Source organism: Amblyomma maculatum, chromosome 4 (assembly GCF_055883805.1).
Source record: "Amblyomma maculatum isolate TAMU_Amacu chromosome 4, ASM5588380v1, whole genome shotgun sequence".
Classification (NCBI taxonomy): domain Eukaryota; kingdom Metazoa; phylum Arthropoda; class Arachnida; order Ixodida; family Ixodidae; genus Amblyomma; species Amblyomma maculatum.
Genome location: NC_139347.1, coordinates 139,753,297 through 139,773,406, shown reverse-complemented (window position 1 = coordinate 139,773,406; position 20,110 = coordinate 139,753,297). Strand labels below are relative to the sequence as shown.

Below are 20,110 nucleotides of genomic sequence, written 5' to 3'. Positions count from 1 at the left end.
GCCTGCAATACACGGTGCAATGCGCAAACAGGAATCTGTTGACTTTACAAGGCACCAGCCCCAAATATGTGCCTGCAGAAGAATGAAAACTCACCAGGTCTTAACCCATGCCCGAGACGGAGGCGAGTCGAAGAATCTAACATGGACTGATAGCTGCTTCCCACGTTCTGCCACAAAAGATCCCCCCGATGGAGGCGCCGTCACCAGGGCTGGCCAGTACGGGTAGCCCTCCAGCTTGGCCCAGACCAAGTCATGGAGGGAAGGTGCCCCTCCTGCATGATGAGGAATGCGGAAAATAAATATCCTGAAATATGCATCAGATATGATACAAGGTCCAAAAATACACATGAAGGAAAACTCTTTATTGGTGCAAGTGTGAGCTCAGGATGAAATCCTGCCACATAAGAGGAACATGCATGAGTGCTAAATGATCATACAAATTAGAAACTTCCTATACTGCACTCTGCCATGGGGACTCATAGCACGAAACATTACAAAGTGCATTTGCAAGCACTTGACTCCCTTAAAAAACCTCAACCTCCTTTTGGTACCAATCAATGCCACAAGAGATAAGGAGAGTTCTCTTTCCTGTCATTATAAGTTGACAGCCAGTGAGCAGCTAAAGCTTTTTCCCATATACCAGTGAGGTTGTTAAACTTTGCCAGACAACAAATTTTTTGCTTCTGAATATTATTTTACTCTAGCTCCCTTACAGTAATGCACTGTAGGTGTCAACAAGTGGATTGCTATTACATACGGCTGCATTGATAGGTATGTCTAAGTGGCCATGCTACCACATGGCCAGCCCCCCTCTATCGAAAATTCAAGAGGTTTCCAAGGCGCCCCTGGGCCGTTGCGAGAACAGTGCAATTGCATGCCACTGACACAAAGTGTAAATATGAATTCTTTTATGATCACTGTGATTCCCTCATGTCTCCCTGCACAATCTCTAATGTCTTGAAGACAGGTTACCTGACAGCACAACATACAGCACTTCAAGAAGACTGCACAGAAGTAGTGTACCTTGAACCAACTAGCTCCAAAGCGAACACCACTAAAGTCTTGCATAACTTCTAATATGCTCTAAAACCATCTGATTTCATGAAATGGTCAACCATCTCTCTTCCGCTTCAAGACTCTAGCATTCGGAAATATTGGTCGGATCAAATCCCTCAGAATGGCACACCATGCCTCTTCATCCAGGCCAAAGAAGGGTATGTCATCCAGGCTTGCTTGTTCTGCGCCTTCATCTTGAGCGTAATCAGGAGGGGGTAATTCAAGATTTTCAAAATGGGAAATTGTTTCCTTAACTTGAAGTCCATTGTTTAGCGCTTGCAAAATCGCAGTCAGGCATTCTTTGCACGCAGTCAAATGTTACCTGTTCTGGAAACAAATCAGACATGACAATGTGGGCACATTAGTTATGCATAAATAAGCTTTGATGGAGGCAAAAAGCAAGTTGTCTGTGTACTGTGAGACGTCAGTGCACTTTGAAGAACACTAGATGGCAGAAATTTCCGCAGCCCTCCACTGGAGCATTCCTTACAGCCTCAGTTGCTTTGGGACATTAAGCCCTATAAACCAAACTAAAAGTTATTCAAGGTTTGCCGTAAAGTGATGTTGGTAGCACAAAAGAAATGCAAGCAAAATAAAAATGCAGTTGTACTTTGTTAATATGACTTCCATTAATAAGGAAAATTTGAATTAAGGAGAATTTTTCTGCGGAACAAAATTTTTCACTGTATATTTATAGCCTGTCAATACGAAATTTGCTGTTCGGACAAACAAAAAGGGGGAAATGCGAGCATCCCATTGCAGTACACATATTTTTGTTTTATTATTATTAATGTGGTAAGCAATGAATTTTCGTTGTGTTAATATTAATTAATATGGACAATCATGAGAAAAACACCTCTGTTGGCTCACCCAGATATTTTATTTCCTGTAGATTGAATGCAGGCCAGTTGCACAGCAAGATTAAAAAGTGAAAGTGACATTAACAGTGACCACTTTCTTCTGTGGTTCCATGTTTTACACAGCAAAGCTGTTGAGTAAATGTGATACTGACATAGCTGCCTTAAAGAGGGGGTCTGATCTACTTTCTGCACGAAAACTTGCTGCGGGCATGATGATTAGTAACATGACTGACATTTATTCTTGCGTTTAAATATGAGCTTAAATTTGCTAGAAATTAAATGCATCTTATTATCTTTTGTACTGCACAAATGGCTGGGAAAGCTCTCTCTGCTGCTTGCTTGCGTGAAGTAGAAGGATGAATTCAGTTGCTTACAGTCAACTGAATGCTTATCTAATGTATATGAACAGTTGCAGAAATTAACTCATTTACACCTTACATGGCATGTCATTAAGCTATCAGAGACCACTAGACAGGTCAAGTTGCACTACAATCATAACAGTGTCCAAGGTAATGGGCTTTTAGATAAAAAAAAAAAATTGCCTAATTTCAACTTCAAAGCCCAGCCCTATGGACCAAGCAGACCTTTTCAATAGCATGTTTTTTAAAATGTTCTTCCTTTGCAATTCATTAATATAGATGTCTTAACCACAATTAACAAGGCATGACTAATTGTCTGCAGTAAACCAAACGTGGATTACAAAAAAATCTGAAATATATAAGCGATTGCACATGTTCTTAGTTTCAAACCTTGCCGATTTCAGCTGCGTACATAATACACTGCACTGGAAGGGCCATGGTGTTTCAAGCTAGAAGTTATGACAGCCATATTATGAGATATGCACGGAGATATGACATGTGCTGCAAGTTACAGCTGTTCCAAGTTCAGTTTCTGTTCCATCATAGCAGAGCATGCAGTTCTTTTTTGGTTAGTGTTAACGAGTTTTTGGGTGTGTGGCCTTTTTCAACGGTATGTCACTATTATATCCAAAGATTCATTAAAAAATTTGGTAAAATACCTTGGCCACAGGTTGCCAAGACCCTAAGGTGCAAAATAAGCAACTGTCATTAAAATCAAAGCAAAAATCTTTACTATATCATGGCCTTTACTATATCAGTTGTTGATGATGACATGCTCCTAAGATGCTGTCTGGTAGTTAAATGGGCCCTTATTGAACACGTCTTGTTGCTTAATGAAAAAAAAAAAAAAAAAAATGCTCTGAAATACCTTCCACCTCTCTGTTCTCATCTTTTCGAGCAATTTTTTTCAGTTACAAAATTTTTTACACCTTGTAGAAGTACCTCTAAGCATGAGGACAATTAGGCTACGAATACAACCAAGTTTGATTTCATGTGAAAACCAAAGCCTTGCATGAACACTGTCTCACTTCTTGCTGTTTCTGTCTTGTAAAAGGCATTAAATGATAAATGAATATGGCAATCAAGCGCTGCAAGACCACACACGCTGCACCTCCACTACCTGGTTCGATAGCAGCCTTCACTTGATCTTTGTATTCAAAGGAGATTCACAAATAAGGTATTGTTGTTCCTACACATTGTGAACAGTCGAGCGCTCATAGTGGTGGAGGCATTAGGAGTAAATTTTGTTTGCACACACACACGCACGCACACATATATCATCATCATCATCAGCCTGACTATACGAAGGCCTCTCCAATATTCCTTTAATTAACCCGGTCCTGTGCTAGCTGCATACGATTGACCCCTGCGAACCTCTTAACCTCATCCGCCCATCTAACGTTCTGCCGGCCCCTGCTACATTTTCCTTCCCTTGGAATCCAGTTTGTTACCCTAAGCGACCATCGATTGTCCTCTCTATGCACTACATGTCCTGCCCATTTCTTCTTGATTTGCACTAGAATGTCAGGGACTTTAATTATTTCTCTGACTGCACGCTTCCTGTCTCTTAACATTACCTCTACCATTTTTCATTCCATAGTCCTCTGCGTTGTCCTCAACTTAAGTAGAACCCTCTTGGTTAGCCTCCACGTTTCAGCCCCATAAATGAGTACAGGTAAGATGCAACTGTTGTATACTTTTCTCTTGAGCGATACCGGTAATCTGGTAGTCACAATCTGCAAGTGATGGCCAAATACGCTCCATCCCAATCTTATTCTCCTTGTTATTTCCCTTTCATGGTCCGGATCTGCGGTTACTATCTGGCCTAAATAGACAACGTCAAAATAAACAACTGTCATCAATTTACATAAAATATAATGTGACAACTAAACAAATACTGCATGCAAGTAAATGTTGTCCCCTGAGCTTCTGGGACAAAGTCTTGCTGTTGGAACTGAAATCCCATGATTGAATATCTTCGCATAACCATTCACTGCTGCTACAATAGAAAAAAATTAAAAAAAAAAAGAATGAAATGCCACAGGGACCAGCCGAAAAGCTTAGTCAAACTTTTCACTTTTTAGACTGCACAGCAAAACTGACTAATGTTAATTTGCAACGTTGTCTTACACTAAATGTTTATAAATGAAATTTAAAGAATGGCTTTGTAGAAATTAACTAGACGGCAAAGCTTCTGGAAGGGTGCCAACTTAATTTATGATGACATGTTCGAAACCTCTGACATATATGTTAAAAAGAGTTGAATTTTCTATATTATTTCAATGCCTTGTTTTGTGAATTATTTCTCCCTATGTGTACTTGTCTTACGTACGGTTAAGAAAAAAAGTGGTCGTCGTAGACGGGATTGAATCCAGTATTCGAGCACCCTAACCACTGAGTCACTGCAGTAGGGCGAATGAATAATTTTTATTAGAAAACATCCTGAACTGGTCATTTTGCAAACTTAAAAACAAGGATAACAAACAAGGCCTTACATAATTAGACTTCCAGTAATGCGTCAGGACCTTCTCCTCTGTGTTCCTGTTTTCCTTGCATTTTTGTTAGGTTAAACCTATAGGGACCGGACAGCTGAACAGGTGGCGCCGCCTCTCGGGCATCGCTCAATCGCCGGAATGCACCGTCCCTGGCCGGCGCATTGCCAGCGCATTGGAGCGTACTGTTTGTCGTTGGTTTGTGTGGAAATTGGAAATCCTAAGGTTTAGATGACGTCGTGCGTGAATATATCCTCAAGAGAACAGAAAGTTGGGCTAGTTGTGTGAATATGTCCAGTGAAATGAAGTCTGGCCAAACAAGGCTGGCGAAACGCGGTGCGTTGTTGGCTCCCCTGGCAGCTATGTTAACTCGTCGGACGTTTTTAAGTCGATTCATTTCTACGGGTTTCCACAGAAGCATGAGTGGCGGGTGACCTAAGCATGGTTCTTTGAAAGGCGAAGGCACGTATTTACGTATTTGGTTACTGTGTGGTCATGGAAAGTGCCGAATTTTTAAAATTCCGCTTGCTACCAGATGCTCTGTGCCTTCTGCTCCCCAGGAGTGACGGCACGAGAGTCTCTGAGTCGAAGCCGCACTCCTTCATCTGTAGTCACTTTACTGACAATTGGAAATCGAAGTAACCCAACAGCGTAAGTTAAAACGCTAGCATTTCCCCGCCTGTGTACAAGAAAACCCCAGCACGGAAAAAGAAAAGGCAGCTCCACCATCGTCGTTCGGGCTGCGTTACGATCTTTAGTGATGTGCAGATAGTTTGTGCAGATACTTTCGCTGACATAGTCAAAGATAATTTACTTTTTCCTCTTAACAGAAAGAGCAGATAGGAGACATGAATAATTCCTATTACCATGATCTTGTCATTTTTCCTCTTTTCGTTTGTCAACCAATGAAAATGCGCTGTGAGCTCTGCGTTGATACTCTTGGAATTTGTTAACATTTGTTTGTGGCATGTCAATTTCGCCTAATAAAATCACTCATTTCACAGCTCAATCAATACCGCATGGTCACAAAATCTGCTGTTGGCTTTATATAAAAGTCGAACAAGAAAAAAATATATAATTTAATTTGTGGAAACGAGCATAAACATAGCATTTTTTTTTTTTTCATTTCGAAGGCCGTGTAGCAGTTATTTTTTTCGCATTCACGTTGCACCTGACACGGCTTTGCGTATTTTCTCAGCAGCGTTCATTTCCTGGCCCGCCTAAATACATGTGTTTCCCATCGGCGTTTTAGTGAACGTGAGATTTCCTGATTGTGTCATAGTATGACAAGACTGTTTTACATCTCTCAGAAATTGCTTCTATGGCCAATGTAAACAGATTTAGCAGCAGTCCGGCAAGCTGCAGTGACAAAGTTGTAAAAGGAATGGCTTTCAGTTATCCGGATTCCATTACGTGCCAATAGAAAGCTACATACATGGTCGTGTCCCCTCACACTCATCAGGTATCGAGGTCAGCTAGGTATCGGCCCCGCAAGTTCGTGGTACGCTGAGAAAGTATAGCCACCTTAGCGAACGAGCCATCAGAGGGATTCATTTAACAATAGAACGCTCTCTTAGTTGTCGGCGGCTTATCTTACAACACATCACACTGTGTTTTTCTTTTATTGTATTTAACAGTTTGACAGTATTGGACTATTGCCTTCAGATGTTCACGGCAGGTGCGGTCAATCGCATTGAACTTCCTGCGCTAGAGAATGCTAGCAGGAATTTTTTTTTTTTTTTCTTTTCACAACCTCCGCAGCATGTCGGGAGAAAGGCATGTATAGTATAATATTTTCTAAGTCAATTATATGTAGCAGCTCCGATTTGTTCAACAAGAGCATTGTCGTATATGTAAAAATGATGCTGAGGTGGTATTACTCATTTGGCTTATGATTAAGTTTGATAGTCTCAAGGCCGGGTTCAGTGAGATATCGTAGCGTAATTGTGCAGGAAGTCCTGGAAGTATATGTGTGTTTGCTATTCCAACCATAAATAGAATCCTACTTTTGTCTTGCTTGTTTATTTTTCTCCTTTTACAACTCTCGTTGCAAGGTTGAAACTGGAATGTCATTTTCTATTATTCTACTCTGAATCGTTTGAGCCTAGCTATTACCAAAAAAGACAGGTGCAGCATCGTTTTTCATTTTACATGAACGCTGACCATTACAACTACCACTACTATGGCGCCACGGCTACACGGCTCGGCAGTATTTGATCTTCAGGCAGGTTTCGACTAGACCTAATATAAGATGGACGCGCAGTGCAGGCGCGATTCCCGTCTTCGAAGTTGCCTTAACAAGTGCCTAACAAAGGTGTTCCTAGCGCATGGTGAAATCACGCGCGCGGCATTTTCGAGTATATAACAGAAATACCATGCGCCGGGTGGTTTAAAAAAAAACACAACAAAAAAACACGCACGCCCTGCCGAGAACGGCCCTTTTCTTTTTCAAGATTTCCCGGCGAAAAAAATACTCCTTGCGATTACTCAAAGCAGCTCAAAGCTCTCAAAGCCACACCGCAAAATGACGGGTAAGGACAGGCTCAAAAACGCCTCGTAGAACGGAAACGACTGCGCCGCTCAGCTGCCTCGGCATTCCGCTGTTTTGGCACTCCGCCGCGGGCGGCACTGTTCCACCGAGGCGACGGTGGCGCCATACGACGGGAGCCCGGTCCCTATACTGAGTGAACAATTTGTTGAAATCTTGCATGTGTCCAAGTTACATCAGTTAACGAGTCACAAGACTAATTTTGATTTATGCACAAGTGTACTGTCCCTAAAAGTAAACTGTGTTAATTTCTTCCCACCTATGTCAGGTAGGTACTCTGTGCACTAGCTAAATATTAACCCAGTTCAGAAGTATTCACAACACCTATACCACTGGCCACTAACCACCCACTCTTCCTCCTCCTGCTCCGAGAACTATCACTCATTTTGCTCTCCAAACGTTCCCAACGTAAATACATTTGAAATAACTAATGTACAGTCACAGTCATAATATATGAAACAAGATTTGACAATGAAACTCCTCTCTCATGATTTTCGTAGCAAAAACTAGAGGGCATTTAATACATATGCTAGTATGAGCTACTGATGTACTCATGTATGAACTCTCCACCTAGGATTCTATAATGTGCACTACCATCCCACAGCACATTAAGATTTTCGTATTTCGCTTCCATCAGAATACTGCCACCGTGGACAAGGTCGAATCCACAGCCTTGGAATCAGTAGCTCAACTCAAAAGCCACTGCACCGACACAGTGAGTACCATCCCAAATATTTTTTACGTCATACGCAAAGAATACTCAAACAAAATGCACTTGCATTTTATGTTGGAAGAGTGGATGAGAGAAAAAAAATTATAGGGTCTCTTAAAATATCCCTTAAGAGGTGAATGGTGGTGCCTACTCTTCTTCCTCTTAACATCCTCATTTCTCATGCCCCTTTCCTTTACCTATTTCTCTTTGTCATTAGTAGTCATTTTAGTCGCACTAAACATTTTAATCACCTCTAATCAACTGCAGTCATCAGACAAATTGGTCACTTGCAGTCATTAAAAGTCATTTTAGTCATTACTGCTCATTTTAAGTCATTTCTAATCAATTGTGGTTCTTACAATTTTTCGTTAGAGATATGGTTCATTACAAGTCATTAGTAGTGAATATAACCTCTATCAATCTCTATTATAACCTCTATTAATCACTTTTCCTTTCTTAATCTGCCTTCATTCGGTGGACATTTCCTGATGACACGTCCTGCAGTCACGTCTAGCCGATGCACGATGACCCTAGAAAGGCTTTTGCCTTAAAAAAGCCAATAAATAAAGCCTCTTTCCTGATAACAGGTGGCACCATAAAGCAGAAAGGCTAAAACTTGTGCTTAAAGCAACATGAATGTTAAGAAGGGAAGCAGGATCAAAAAGCATGTCAATGACATCATGTAACACTGCTGGAGCATACCCATAATATATAATTCTCGCTGCAATGTTTTTCTTTTTTTCATTCACTGGCTTTAAAATTAAAATGCACTTTCTCGGTTTTGCAATGATCTTGCCATGTCTCATTTTCACTAACGTTTCAGGCTATGTAGAAGAACAAATAGCTTGCATCTGATGTCATGACTGTCATGATGTTGAACAATACACAGCATCGGCAATGCCGGCTGCAACAGATTTCAGTAAGCGGATTGCAGGAGCAGTGCTCGTACTTCACCATCATCGTGGCTGCTTACATGTCAAGGCAAATTGTGTATAGAAAGGAGTAAAGCTGATATCTTAAAAGTGTGTTCATCATAAATATGTTATGTTGGCTTCAGTTGGAAAATTTGCTGTAAATCTGTAAAGTATGGCCTACTTCTCAATTATAAAAAAACATCTATTACCACTGTTGGTGTGCCGTTGTGAGAAAAGTCAAAGTAAGGAAATTATAGGCCATTTACAATATATTTTGTAGTTGAAATCTACAAACAATGCTGCACAAACTCTAAATACAACTGGCAGCAATTTTAACTTGCACAGAGTTCCTTACAGTGTTCAAATGCTGCAGATGATTCGCTACAACTTCAAGCAACACTGCAGCGGCACCTATTGTCTTAAAAACACCCAGATAGACCTCATTTTGTAATATCAAGTGCTCAACTCATTGTAAGCAGTTTGCACTGCTACAAAAGTTCATGGCCAAACATCATTCTTGTTTGAATTACGCAACAGACTTAGAAGTAGGAATAGAAAGTAGCAGCTTTCTTCGACAGATGCTTGAGTAGCCCACACTGTTAGGTGCTGCGTCAAGAACAGCATCGAAGCAATATGTATATACTTAGTATTGTTTTAATTGATATATTAAATTCATATCAGTTCTAGTTTACTTTGGCGCTTACAAGTGGAATTGCTTAATAGCTGTATAGTATGCTTCAAGAAGCCCGCCTCCGAGTAAGCGAAAATCATTCCTTCGGTTTCAGCAGCTTGGATGACACAAGCGCATCTGCCACAAGCGGTTGAGCCACATGCCACAAGCGTATGTTTCCTGGCGGCTTCTTAAGTGCACTTCATCCCGACTAGCGCTTTATTGAAAAGCGCTGCTACGGAATCGCAGCAGAATTTAGTTGCTTCTGTCTTTAATATCGCGATCACAACAATAGTCAACGCGCTCCACCTTCTGCACCCGCTGTACTAATTAAACACGTGCATTCAATACGCGCAGTCAGCTACAAACGAGATTCGACACACTGAATCGACAGCAATCACAGGAGAAATGTTTCGCCCAAGCGATAGCAACGAAATAAAAACTTTTTTCTTGGAGTAAACAGAGGAACACTCGAGCGCTGGAACAGCCGGATAAGAAAACGTGAACACAAATTGCGCGCACCCTCTCCCCTCCCAACCACGCGCGAACACGCACTGCTCTGTCCGCATGCAAACAACAGAACGCACGTGCAAAGAGACGAACAGTGATCTCAAACTAGTTACCGAGACCTTTAGATGACGATTTCCCATTTGTGATGCCTTTCCCTTTCGGCGAAGACGACTTTTTGTCCTTGCCATTGACTGCTGGCGAGGCCCCGCTGCCTGTTTTTGTCGATGATGCCTTAGGATTGGGGGTCTTGGTGAAATAGGCGAACAACGTGTTTTTCTTTGACATCGCGAGTAATTTGTTGGGACGAGACAAAGAGCGAACAACGACAGCAAATTAGTCACGCTATCAATGCCAGCAGCATTAACCCGCTGCTGCGGGGAAACACTCAGAACAAGAGCGGCAAAAACACGAGCGCGCGCTGGGAGCACGGTGTCTGGGAGTCTCCACGCCGAAAACAAAAGGGAATGAAAGCGCGCGAAACCAACGTTACCAACCCTTGCCGATTATTGCACTGTAACTAATGTACCATGGATGTACCCTGATTATTTTAAACTTACTATTATTCGCTATTGTTCAAGTTAAATAAGGGAGTAATGTGATAACACTGTGCAAACTTCCTTTGCGCTTAAAAATCAGTTCTTAGTACTGACCTGACAGAGCGAACTGCTGTTTTTTTTTTTTCGTTTTTCTGTTGTTGTTTTTTTGCTAGATTTTTTTTACGAAGTGATTTCGGTTTCGGTGTAGCAAGGACGTCACGTACGATACGTCGATGTATGTATGTACGCGTTGGAGAAGTGCATGTTCACTCGAAAGGGTAGCGGCAACCCTTTGCAGTCTGTGTAATAGCTGTATGCTTTGCATGCTTTGGGCAAAAACTACTCATCATACTTCACACTGCGGCATGCCAAGTCCACAGCCCGCGCACTGGCAAGCAATAAACAATCTCATGCCCGTTCCTCTCATGAGAGATTCTAGTGCAAAAGTTTAAATTCGTAGCCTCGCCGGCCTGTGCAAGCATCCAGATTTCCATAGATCCCTCGATGTTGTGTTAACGCATCAAAAGACATGCAAAGTTTTGCATCTTTTTGCATGGTCTGAAAATATGTTCCCAGAAGGCAACAGGCTTAGTTAAGGCACTAACTCCCTTCTAATTTATTTCCAACTTGTTTTTGCCTGGTCATGCGCATAAATAAAATCTCATTTGATGGAGAAAATTTGTTTAAAGTTTACGTGTATGGTTGTACACAAGGCCACTTGGTAAAAGATAAATTTTGCAGACATAAAGAAGTTCACAAGTATATTTATAATTCAAAACTGTGCCGTCCAGATTTTATTCGCCAGAGTACTTGTACATTTAAGCAGCTTTGCTTAGGTTCTTCTATATCCCTGTTGTTCCCAGGCACCCTTGTCTCCTTTGCCTAAATTTAGTTACTGCTAATGGCCTATCTTTTTTTTTTTTTTTTTTTTTTTTTCATTGCTAGATCAAAGGATTCATGGCAATTTTTCTTACTCTGGTCTGAAATTCTCTTGGGTGGCTCTTCGTACAACACATGGTTTTTTTCGCACACCATTTTTGGTATAATGCACAATGTTGTGGTTTTGTTTTTAGGCCGGCAGGTATATCAGGCATTTGCTCTCGAGTAAGCAGCACTGCCACTGAAGTATACTGCAATTAAGAGAATATTTACGAGTGGTTCCCGGACAGGCGGGTTCAGATTTGAATGATTCAGCATTCCTTGGGACTTTTTCCAGTCTAAGAAATGGCCTCATGGATGGTTTTAGCATGTAAAATTTGACTTCTGGCAGGCAGCTGGCCGCATTGCACGACCCCCTTTATTCTACTCCTGGGACGTCATAAATTGAAATCCCGCACTAGATAGATAGGCAGAGAGGAGGAGGGAAGGCAGGGATGATAACCAGAAAGAGTTCTGGTTGGCTACCCTACACTGGGGAAAAGAGATAAAAGGGATTAAAGAGGGGAAGAGAAAAGGGACATGGAGCACAGTTACAGCTTGTCACTCAAGCTTGTGGCTGTCAGATAGCAAAACCTTGAAGGCAATCGACTGTCGTGGCCACAGACAAAGGATCTTATCCGCCGTTAGAGGGCGAGGATCGAGGCTGACCAGTGCACAATGCAAATTATGTCATTCATTCACAAATGCAGAGCATTCGCACAGCAGTTGTTCAACTATCTTTGCAGCCTCAATTTTCACAGGCAGGGCTGTCAGCCATTCCAATCCGAAAAGCATATTTGTTTGTAAAAGCAACATTGAGCCATAAACGACACAACAGCGTTGCTTCTTGGTGCTCTATCTGGTCTAATATGGGGATTTTAACTGGGACTCCGTCGTTGTGGGCAGAACAGGCAGCCTCATGCGCCTGGTGGTTTCCATTGGTATCACAGTGTCCTAGCAGCCAGTGAAGAATAATATTAGTCTTTTGATATGACACCGCGGTACAGGTGGCAAATCTCTCCAACACCTTGTTCATGTGACCCGTGCCGTAGTGCAGCTTGCAGGCCTTGAAAAGCTGCTTTAGAATCTGTGAACACAGTCCAGTCATGTGGATGTTCTTGTCAAATGCATTCAACTGCAGCGTGCAGGGCGGCTAGCTTAGTACCAGTAGAAGTAAGATATGTCTTAACCTGTATCAAAATTGACTTGGCCGGTATTACCACAGATCCCATGGAACTCGGATTAACTGAACCATCTGTGTAGATATGTATACGATGATGCTTAGAATGCAAATAACCCAACATCATTTGTTTAAGAGCAGGGGATGATATTCTGGTTCTTTTTGTAATTTCAGGAATATAGGTAATTTGTATCCGAGGTTCATGTAGACTCCATATGCGGAGCATGGTCTTGCGGCAGGAGTGAACTGTGAAGGGATATAGGTGTGATGAGCTTCTATAACTTTGGAAAATGCAGTGTTTGGCATAATTACTGGAAGAGTTACTAAATGATGACTTGGGACCATTGTTACATACAGAATATGTGTTCTCATTGTGCCAACAACAATATGAGTAGTAACAGGATGTTCTCATGTGACAAGAACAGAGGCACATTTAGGAATTCCAAGGCATATGCAAAGAGCTTAAGCTTGTAGACTTTGAATGGCCTTGAATTCGTTTTCTAATGCAACTAAATAGAACATATATGGGGAAGCTGTACCGAATGTAGCCCAGAAATAGTGATTGGTACAGTTGAATCACCAAGTACACTGGTGCGCCCTAGGACTTTCTCCGAGGAAGGAGAGAATTTGGACAATCACTAGAGTCTGCTTCTCATTTCGCTGAGATAGGGACTCCAGGACAAATTTTTATCAATGAAATCTCCATGGAAGCGATGGCTTCTCTCATAGGGAATGGCTTTGCCACTGATGGAGTAACATGCCATTGTTTTACATGTGAATGCCAAAAAGGAACGCTTCTCGGTCAAAATATTTAGGCCCCGCAGACGAAGGTATGACATCAATATCATTGACGCCTTTTGAAGTCCCTCATGGACTTGGGGACAAATCACACTGGATGCCCAAATACACATATCATGTGCATAGATGGAGATTTGAGCAGATTGTGGCAGTAAGTCCACACTAGGCCAATAAAAACAGTAGTCCAGATGGGTCATGCCATCCAGAAGTGCCTGGTTCTTGGGACCTACAAGCAGGTGCTTAGGAGGCACCACAGCTTCGCTGGCACTTCTTCAACACAAAGGAGGGTGTGATAAGCAGAATTTTGCAAGAGATGCATGTACATGCATGTACACTGTGCAATCAGAGGTGGCAAAATACTGACAGAAACGTTAACAAAGATGTGCACAGAAGAGAAAAGCAAGATCCAAAAATGAGAGCTTCAAGAAACGTAATGCAAAAAAAGGATGCTCAGAAGTGTGACAGCAAAGTCATCTTTGGTGGAAAGCAATATTTCTGTCCGAGTTAGCTGGCTTGTTAATACTAAAAAGAGAGAGTATGACAACAGGCAGACAAAAACAAGGTGCAGAAATAATGGAGGCCAGCTTTGTGCTTGTCGTCTGTGTGTGACTCCTATTCCAGTCTGCTATTGCACTGTTCTATTTTGCATTCCATATGAATAGAATGGTCTTGACAAACTACCTCATTCCCATTTAATTTTTGCTTTTTAGTTCAGTTGAAGCTTGTGGCTGCCACATGCCATAGCATAGCTGTACCATATAACAAGCTCCTGGAGCATTACAATTTGCTTACTGTCTCCGAGTTCTCTGACTAGCTTCAGTTTCACTGCTTGATCTGCATGTAAATCATTTGAAAAAGTAATCTTGCTTTGTGTTCCACACTTGGCAGGGTTTGTTATCTAAGATAATAGACATAAGGTTTGATATGTCCATTATTAATTACCCGTTCCAGGCATGTTGCAATAAATAAATCTTGAAGTCAGCCTTTATTTCATGTCACATGTCTCACTCTGTACACATCAGTAATTCACTCATCACACAGCCAGTCACAAAATATATGCCACATCACAGAGTGCTCTGGTAGCACAGCTTGTGTGTGTGCAAATGTGCCTCGCAGCAGTTCAAGCGTACTTCAAGCCAACATAACCGGACACCTTTGATAGCAAGTGAAAGGGGCCCAGTATGCACACTGTACTTTGCCATGATCTATTTACCCCACATATGTGGATTGCAGCACCTGCCTAGAAAATATACTGTCATAATTTGCCTGGCCTCTTGACCTGGAAAAGTAAGAGAATGGTGACAGCCTTGAAAATCACAAAAATATTCACTTCATCGTAACACCACTGTACAATAATCGATTGAAAGTGTAGGCAACAAAGTATTAAGTGTACACAATTACAACACCATACAATGATGAAGTCTTAGTGAGCAATGTTAAAGAGAACTGTGAATCTGCCGAAGAACTTAAAAGGCCACACAAATGCCTGCACAAATATAAATGTCCTCTTGCCGTAAACTAATCTTGTCACTGTAATCACTGTCTTGGAAAAGTCGTCATGACAATGCACAGGAACATGCGTGAATTATTCTTTGCAGTCATGCTCCAGTCAAAAATCTTTCAACTTAGCATATGTCATTGTTACACACAGTAAAAGCACTTCATAAGAAACACGTTCAGTGCAAGGCACAAAAAGCCTAATATGCTTTTTTTCTTTCTCACCTCCTGATCTTGCAATATATATAAAAAAGTGTACTGAATATAGTAAATGCTAAAGAAATGCTTGAATGGGTGGGTTTCCAAACTAATGGCAGTCTGTTATTTGCTTTTGGAAGCACTTTAGCGAAAAAGTTGTAACTTCACAGCACTTCACAAAATTCAGCTGCATGATTTCCTATTAATCTGAAAAAAAAAAAAAAAAAGTCATAGCTTTAATGGGCTTCCTTGCAAATACACAGTTCAGTTCAGTCCAGTCGTTCAGTCGTGTCCGACTCTTCGTGACCCTATGGACCATGTCACGCCACGCTTTCCGGTCTCTCACTATCTTCCTAACATCACATAACTTCATCTGCAGCGCCTCGAGGATGCCATCTAACCATTGCGTTCGCTGCCTACCCCTTCTCCGGCGACCCTCAACCTTTCCCAACATCAAATCTTTCTCCAGCGACTCCTCTCTTCTCATCAGATGTCCAAAGTAGCTGAGCTTTTGACCCTCCAATGAGCAGTCAGGGTTTATGGTTGACAATATCGACTGATTTGATCTTCTGGCAGTCCAAGGAACTCTCAAGAGTCTTCACCAGCACCACAATTCAAACGCGTCAATTCTTCGGCGGTCAGCCTTTTTCACAGTCCAACTCTCGCATCCATACATCACAACTGGAAAGACCATAGCACGAGTTATACGGATCTTGGTTGGCAGACTAATGTCTCTGCTCTTTACTAGGCGGTCAAGGCTAACCATTGCTCTCTTTCCCAGAAGCAGGCGTCTCCTAACTTCATTACTGCAGTCTCCTTCCGAGGTGATCTTGGAGCCCAAGAAGAGAAAATCTGTCACAGCTTCCACTTCTTGTCCATTGATGCTCCAGGACTTGATAGGGCAAGACGCCATGATCTTTGTCTTTTTAATGTTCAGTTTAAGCCCAAACTTCTCACTCTCTTCTTGCACGCGCATCAGAAGTCTCTTGAGTTCCACTTCACTTTCTGCCATTAAAGTGGTATCATCCGCATATCTAAGGTTGTTGATACGTTTTCCAGCAATCTTCACTCCAGCTGAAGACTCGTCCAGACCGGCCTTCCTCATGATGCACTCTGCATATAGGTTAAATAGGCAGGGCGACAGTATGCAGCCTTGCCTCACTCCTTTCTCAATTGGAAACCAATCAGTAAGACTATGCCCAGTTCTGACTGTGGCCTCTTGCCCTTCATACAGGTTCCTGAGGAGACAGATGAGGTGAATTGGAACTCCCATCTCTTGGAGAGCTTGCCACAATCTGCTGTGATCTACGCAGTCAAACGCTTTCGCATAATCAATAAAGCAGAAGTAGATGGGTTTCTGGAACTCTCTTGCTTTTTCCATGATCCAGCGAAGGTTGGCAATTTGGTCTCTAGTTCATATGCCTTTGCGAAACCCAGCTTGCACGTCCGGAAGCTCCCGATCCACATACTGCTGCAGCCTACCTTGGAGGATTTTCAACATCACCTTGCTAGCATGCGAAATAAGCGCGATCGTGCGGTAGTTGGAACAATCTTTGGCACTGCCTTTCTTTGGAATGGGGATGTAAACTGACCTCCTCCAATCCTGTGGCCACTGCAGGGTTGTCCAAATCTTCTGACATAATGTATGCAGAATGTTAACAGCGTCGTCATGGTTGAGGTTTTGAAGCAACTCAGCTGGAATGCCATCAATTCCGCTAGCTTTGTTCTTAGCAAGGCTGGCTAAGGCCCATTCAACTTCACTCTTCAGGATACCCGGCTTGAGATCAGTAATCACAACCGTCTTATGTTTGGTTTGCACATTCGGGTCCTTCTTGTACAGTTCTTCTGTGTATTCCTGCCACCTCTTCTTTATCTCTGAGGCTTCAGTGAGGTCCTTGCCTCGTTTGTCCTTTATCACGCCCAGCTTAGCACAGAAGCTTCCTTTGATATCTTCGATTGTCTTATACAGAGCTCTTGTGTTCCTTAATTGGCTGTTGTAATCAACTGCTTGGCACTGTATGTTCAGGAAGGCATTCTTATCTCTCCTTGCTATTTTCTGAAAATCCGCATTGAGAACCTTGTATCTTTCTCTTTCCCCCATAACTTTTGCCATCCTCCTTTCCTCAGCTATTTGCAAAGCCTCTTCAGATAACCAGTTTGCTTTCTTGCATTTCTTTTGCTTTGGAACCACCTTAGTAGCAACTTCTTGTATTATATCACGAACATCAGTCCACATCTCTTCGGGCTCTCTGTCTTCTAGATCTAATTCTTGAAATCGATTCCTCACTTCAACAGCATATTCTAACAGAATTTGATCCAGATCATACCTGAAAGGCCTTCTAGTTTTTTGCGTTTTCCTCAATCGTAGCTTAATTTTGGCAACAAGAAGCTGATGATTGGTGCCACAATTGGCCCCAGGCCTTGTTTTTACTGCTTGTATAGCGCTTCTCCATCTCTGCCGGCAAAGAATATAATCGATCTGATTCCTGTACAGACCGTCCGGTGAAGTCCATGTGTACAGGCGCCTCTTGTGCTGCTGAAAATGAGTATTCGCTATGGTCAGGTTGTTTTCTTGACAAAACTCTACTAGCCTCTGCCCAGCTTCATTTGGCTCGCCAAGACCGAACTTGCCTATAATTCCGGATATTTCTTCACTCCCGACCTTAGCATTCCAGTCTCCTATGAGAAAAACTACGTCTGATGATGGGGTGCGGTCTAAAAGGCATTGTAGGTCCGCATAAAATCTCTCAACGTCAGCTTCTTCAGCAGTAGTGGTCGGTGCATAGACTTGGATAACTGTTATGTTGAAAGGGTGACCTTGGATCCGAAGTGAAATCATTCGGTCGTTTTTGGGGTTGTACCCTAGCACTGCTTTGCCCATTCTTCTGTTTACTATGAGAGCGACCCCATTCCTTCTCTTGGATTCGTGCCCACAATAAAAGACATAATGGTCGCTGGAGTTAAATTCTCCCATTCCGGTCCACTTGAGCTCGCTGATACCCAAGATATCAATGTTCAATCTGTGCATTTCTCGCTTGACGACATCCAGTTTACCTTGCGTCATAGATCTTACATTCCATGTTGCTATGTGATATATCTCCTTGCAACATCGGACTTTCCGGTCGCTTCCCGACACATCCGCAACTGAGCGTCCTTTTGTGTTTAGCCCAGCCGTTTCATTCGTCCTGGAGCTACTAGGAATCGCCCTTTGTTCATTCCCAGTAACATGTGGGACGCCTTCCAACCTGGGGGGCTCATCTTCCGGCGCCATATCATTAATGGTATTGTGACTGGCCATAGGGTTTTCTTGGCAGGAAATACTGGAGTGGGTTGCCATTACCTTCTCCAGTGAATCACATTTTTTCAGAACTCTCTGCCGTGACCTGTCTATCTTGGGTGGCCCTACACAGCAGAGCTCACGACTTCATCGAGTTTCGCAAGACCCTCCGCCACGACAAGGCAGTGATCCATGAAGGGGAAATACACAGTACATCCTGTCTTTTCTGGTGCCTACAAAATCTGTCACCCGCAAGCCCACGCACGCCAGAAATTATGAGAAAAACATGCCGGGCTTTCAGTGGCTTCATTAATTGAACAGTGGACAACACATGCACCAATTCACAGGCGCAAATGAAAGCAGGCCAGAGATTAAAAAAAAAAAAAAAAAAAAAAGGCAGCAGAGGCGGTCAATAAGCGCGATCGAATTCAGCCATTAGATTGGAATATGCAAACCGCTCACATGCTTGAGGATGCAGTTTCTGAAATCTTGGAACTGCTTCGCGCAGTCGTTCATCTTCAGGTCGTCTACGGCGACGACGCACTTCCCGTAAAGCACAGCCTGCAATGGGGAGGGTTGTAGTTAGCACGTTTTTAACCCACGGACAACCAGGGTGATCGGGGCGAACCCGGCATCTTCACAAAGCTAGCGAGCGAAAATGACGCTCGGAGACGGCTTTCACATACCAGCTAGGCCACTACGTTAAGATCATTTTTTTTTTTTTTTTTTTTTGTTAATCAACCAGTTCAAATGAGACACAGCAGCGCAAAGCAGCAAAGCGCAAGTGCGTGTAGTTGAGTCGTTGAGTGTCCGTTTGACCCCAGTTCGCTGAGCGCTAAGCGAAACGCGATCTTTGTTACACGTGTAACATTACCTCTTTGGAGCACTTCAAGAATGCATCAGGGTACGAATTTAACCGCTGACGGGCTTTCTGCACGGAGTTCATAGCGACGATTGAAAAACACGACCTAAAATCCACTTGCTATGCCCGCCGGCTTAGCTGGACTACAGTGAACTAGAATATTGGGTAGTGTGCTCACAAGCGCCGCTCGAGGTGTCCCCGCCGGTGTCGACGGGGAGCGGCGGTGGGCGGTGGCGCTGCGCGCGTCTCCACGGTAGGTGCTTCAAAGCGCGCGCGCTCCACGGGTAAAAGCCAGTGCCGCGCTCGGCCGGCGTCGCAGTAGCCGCGCCGACAAATTGAAATATTACCGCGACATTTGCGTGGGTTTTGCTGAAATGGTTAAGCGGACCTTGAATTGAACTTTATATCTGCGCTGTGCACATGTTCAAACAATGTTAATCAATGCGCTTGGCTCGTTGGGACGTTCACGTAGTGTATGTCACTCGAGCCTGCATTGTTTCACTGGAAAGAAATTATAATACACTGCATATTCGGGGGTTATACAGCTCTTTCCATTAATGCTTAAAGTCAATAGTAATAGCTTGGGATTCATGCCAGGGATAAACGAGGAATGAAGGAGTGTCGGCCGCAACAACTGCTTATTCACAAACACCCATGCCAAGGTCAATGTACAACTGGTCGCGCAACTTGGAAGAAAACGCGTGCAGCTGCCTACTGCCAGCG

The 20,110-nt window shown here is 42.8% G+C and overlaps 2 protein-coding genes across 3 annotated transcripts in view; both read right to left on the bottom strand.

The window, feature by feature from the left end:
* Positions 1 to 10,620, bottom strand: part of LOC146193177 (DNA mismatch repair protein Msh6-like) — a 115,742-nt gene extending 105,122 nt beyond the window's left edge. Inside the window, exons 1-2 of one of the 2 annotated variants that reach the window (XM_084602592.1) lie at positions 10,235 to 10,620; positions 95 to 272 (exon numbers count right to left, since the gene is read on the bottom strand). In XM_084602592.1, coding sequence (XP_084458718.1) covers positions 95 to 272; positions 10,235 to 10,406 — 350 coding nt within the window. In that variant the 5' untranslated portion in view covers positions 10,407 to 10,620. The remainder of the gene's footprint in view (positions 1 to 94; positions 273 to 10,234) is intronic. The other variant, XM_084602593.1, reaches the window with a different exon arrangement.
* Positions 10,621 to 14,519: 3,899 nt separating this feature from the next.
* LOC146193176 (uncharacterized) lies at positions 14,520 to 19,602 on the bottom strand. The gene is made up of 3 exons (XM_084600072.1): positions 19,400 to 19,602; positions 18,988 to 19,086; positions 14,520 to 14,832 (listed from the first exon to the last, which is right to left on the bottom strand). The coding sequence occupies exons 1-3, from the start codon at positions 19,469 to 19,471 to the stop codon at positions 14,809 to 14,811; spliced, it is 195 nt and encodes a 64-aa protein (XP_084456198.1). The 5' UTR covers positions 19,472 to 19,602; the 3' UTR covers positions 14,520 to 14,808.
* Between the last annotated feature and the right edge of the window lie 508 nt (positions 19,603 to 20,110).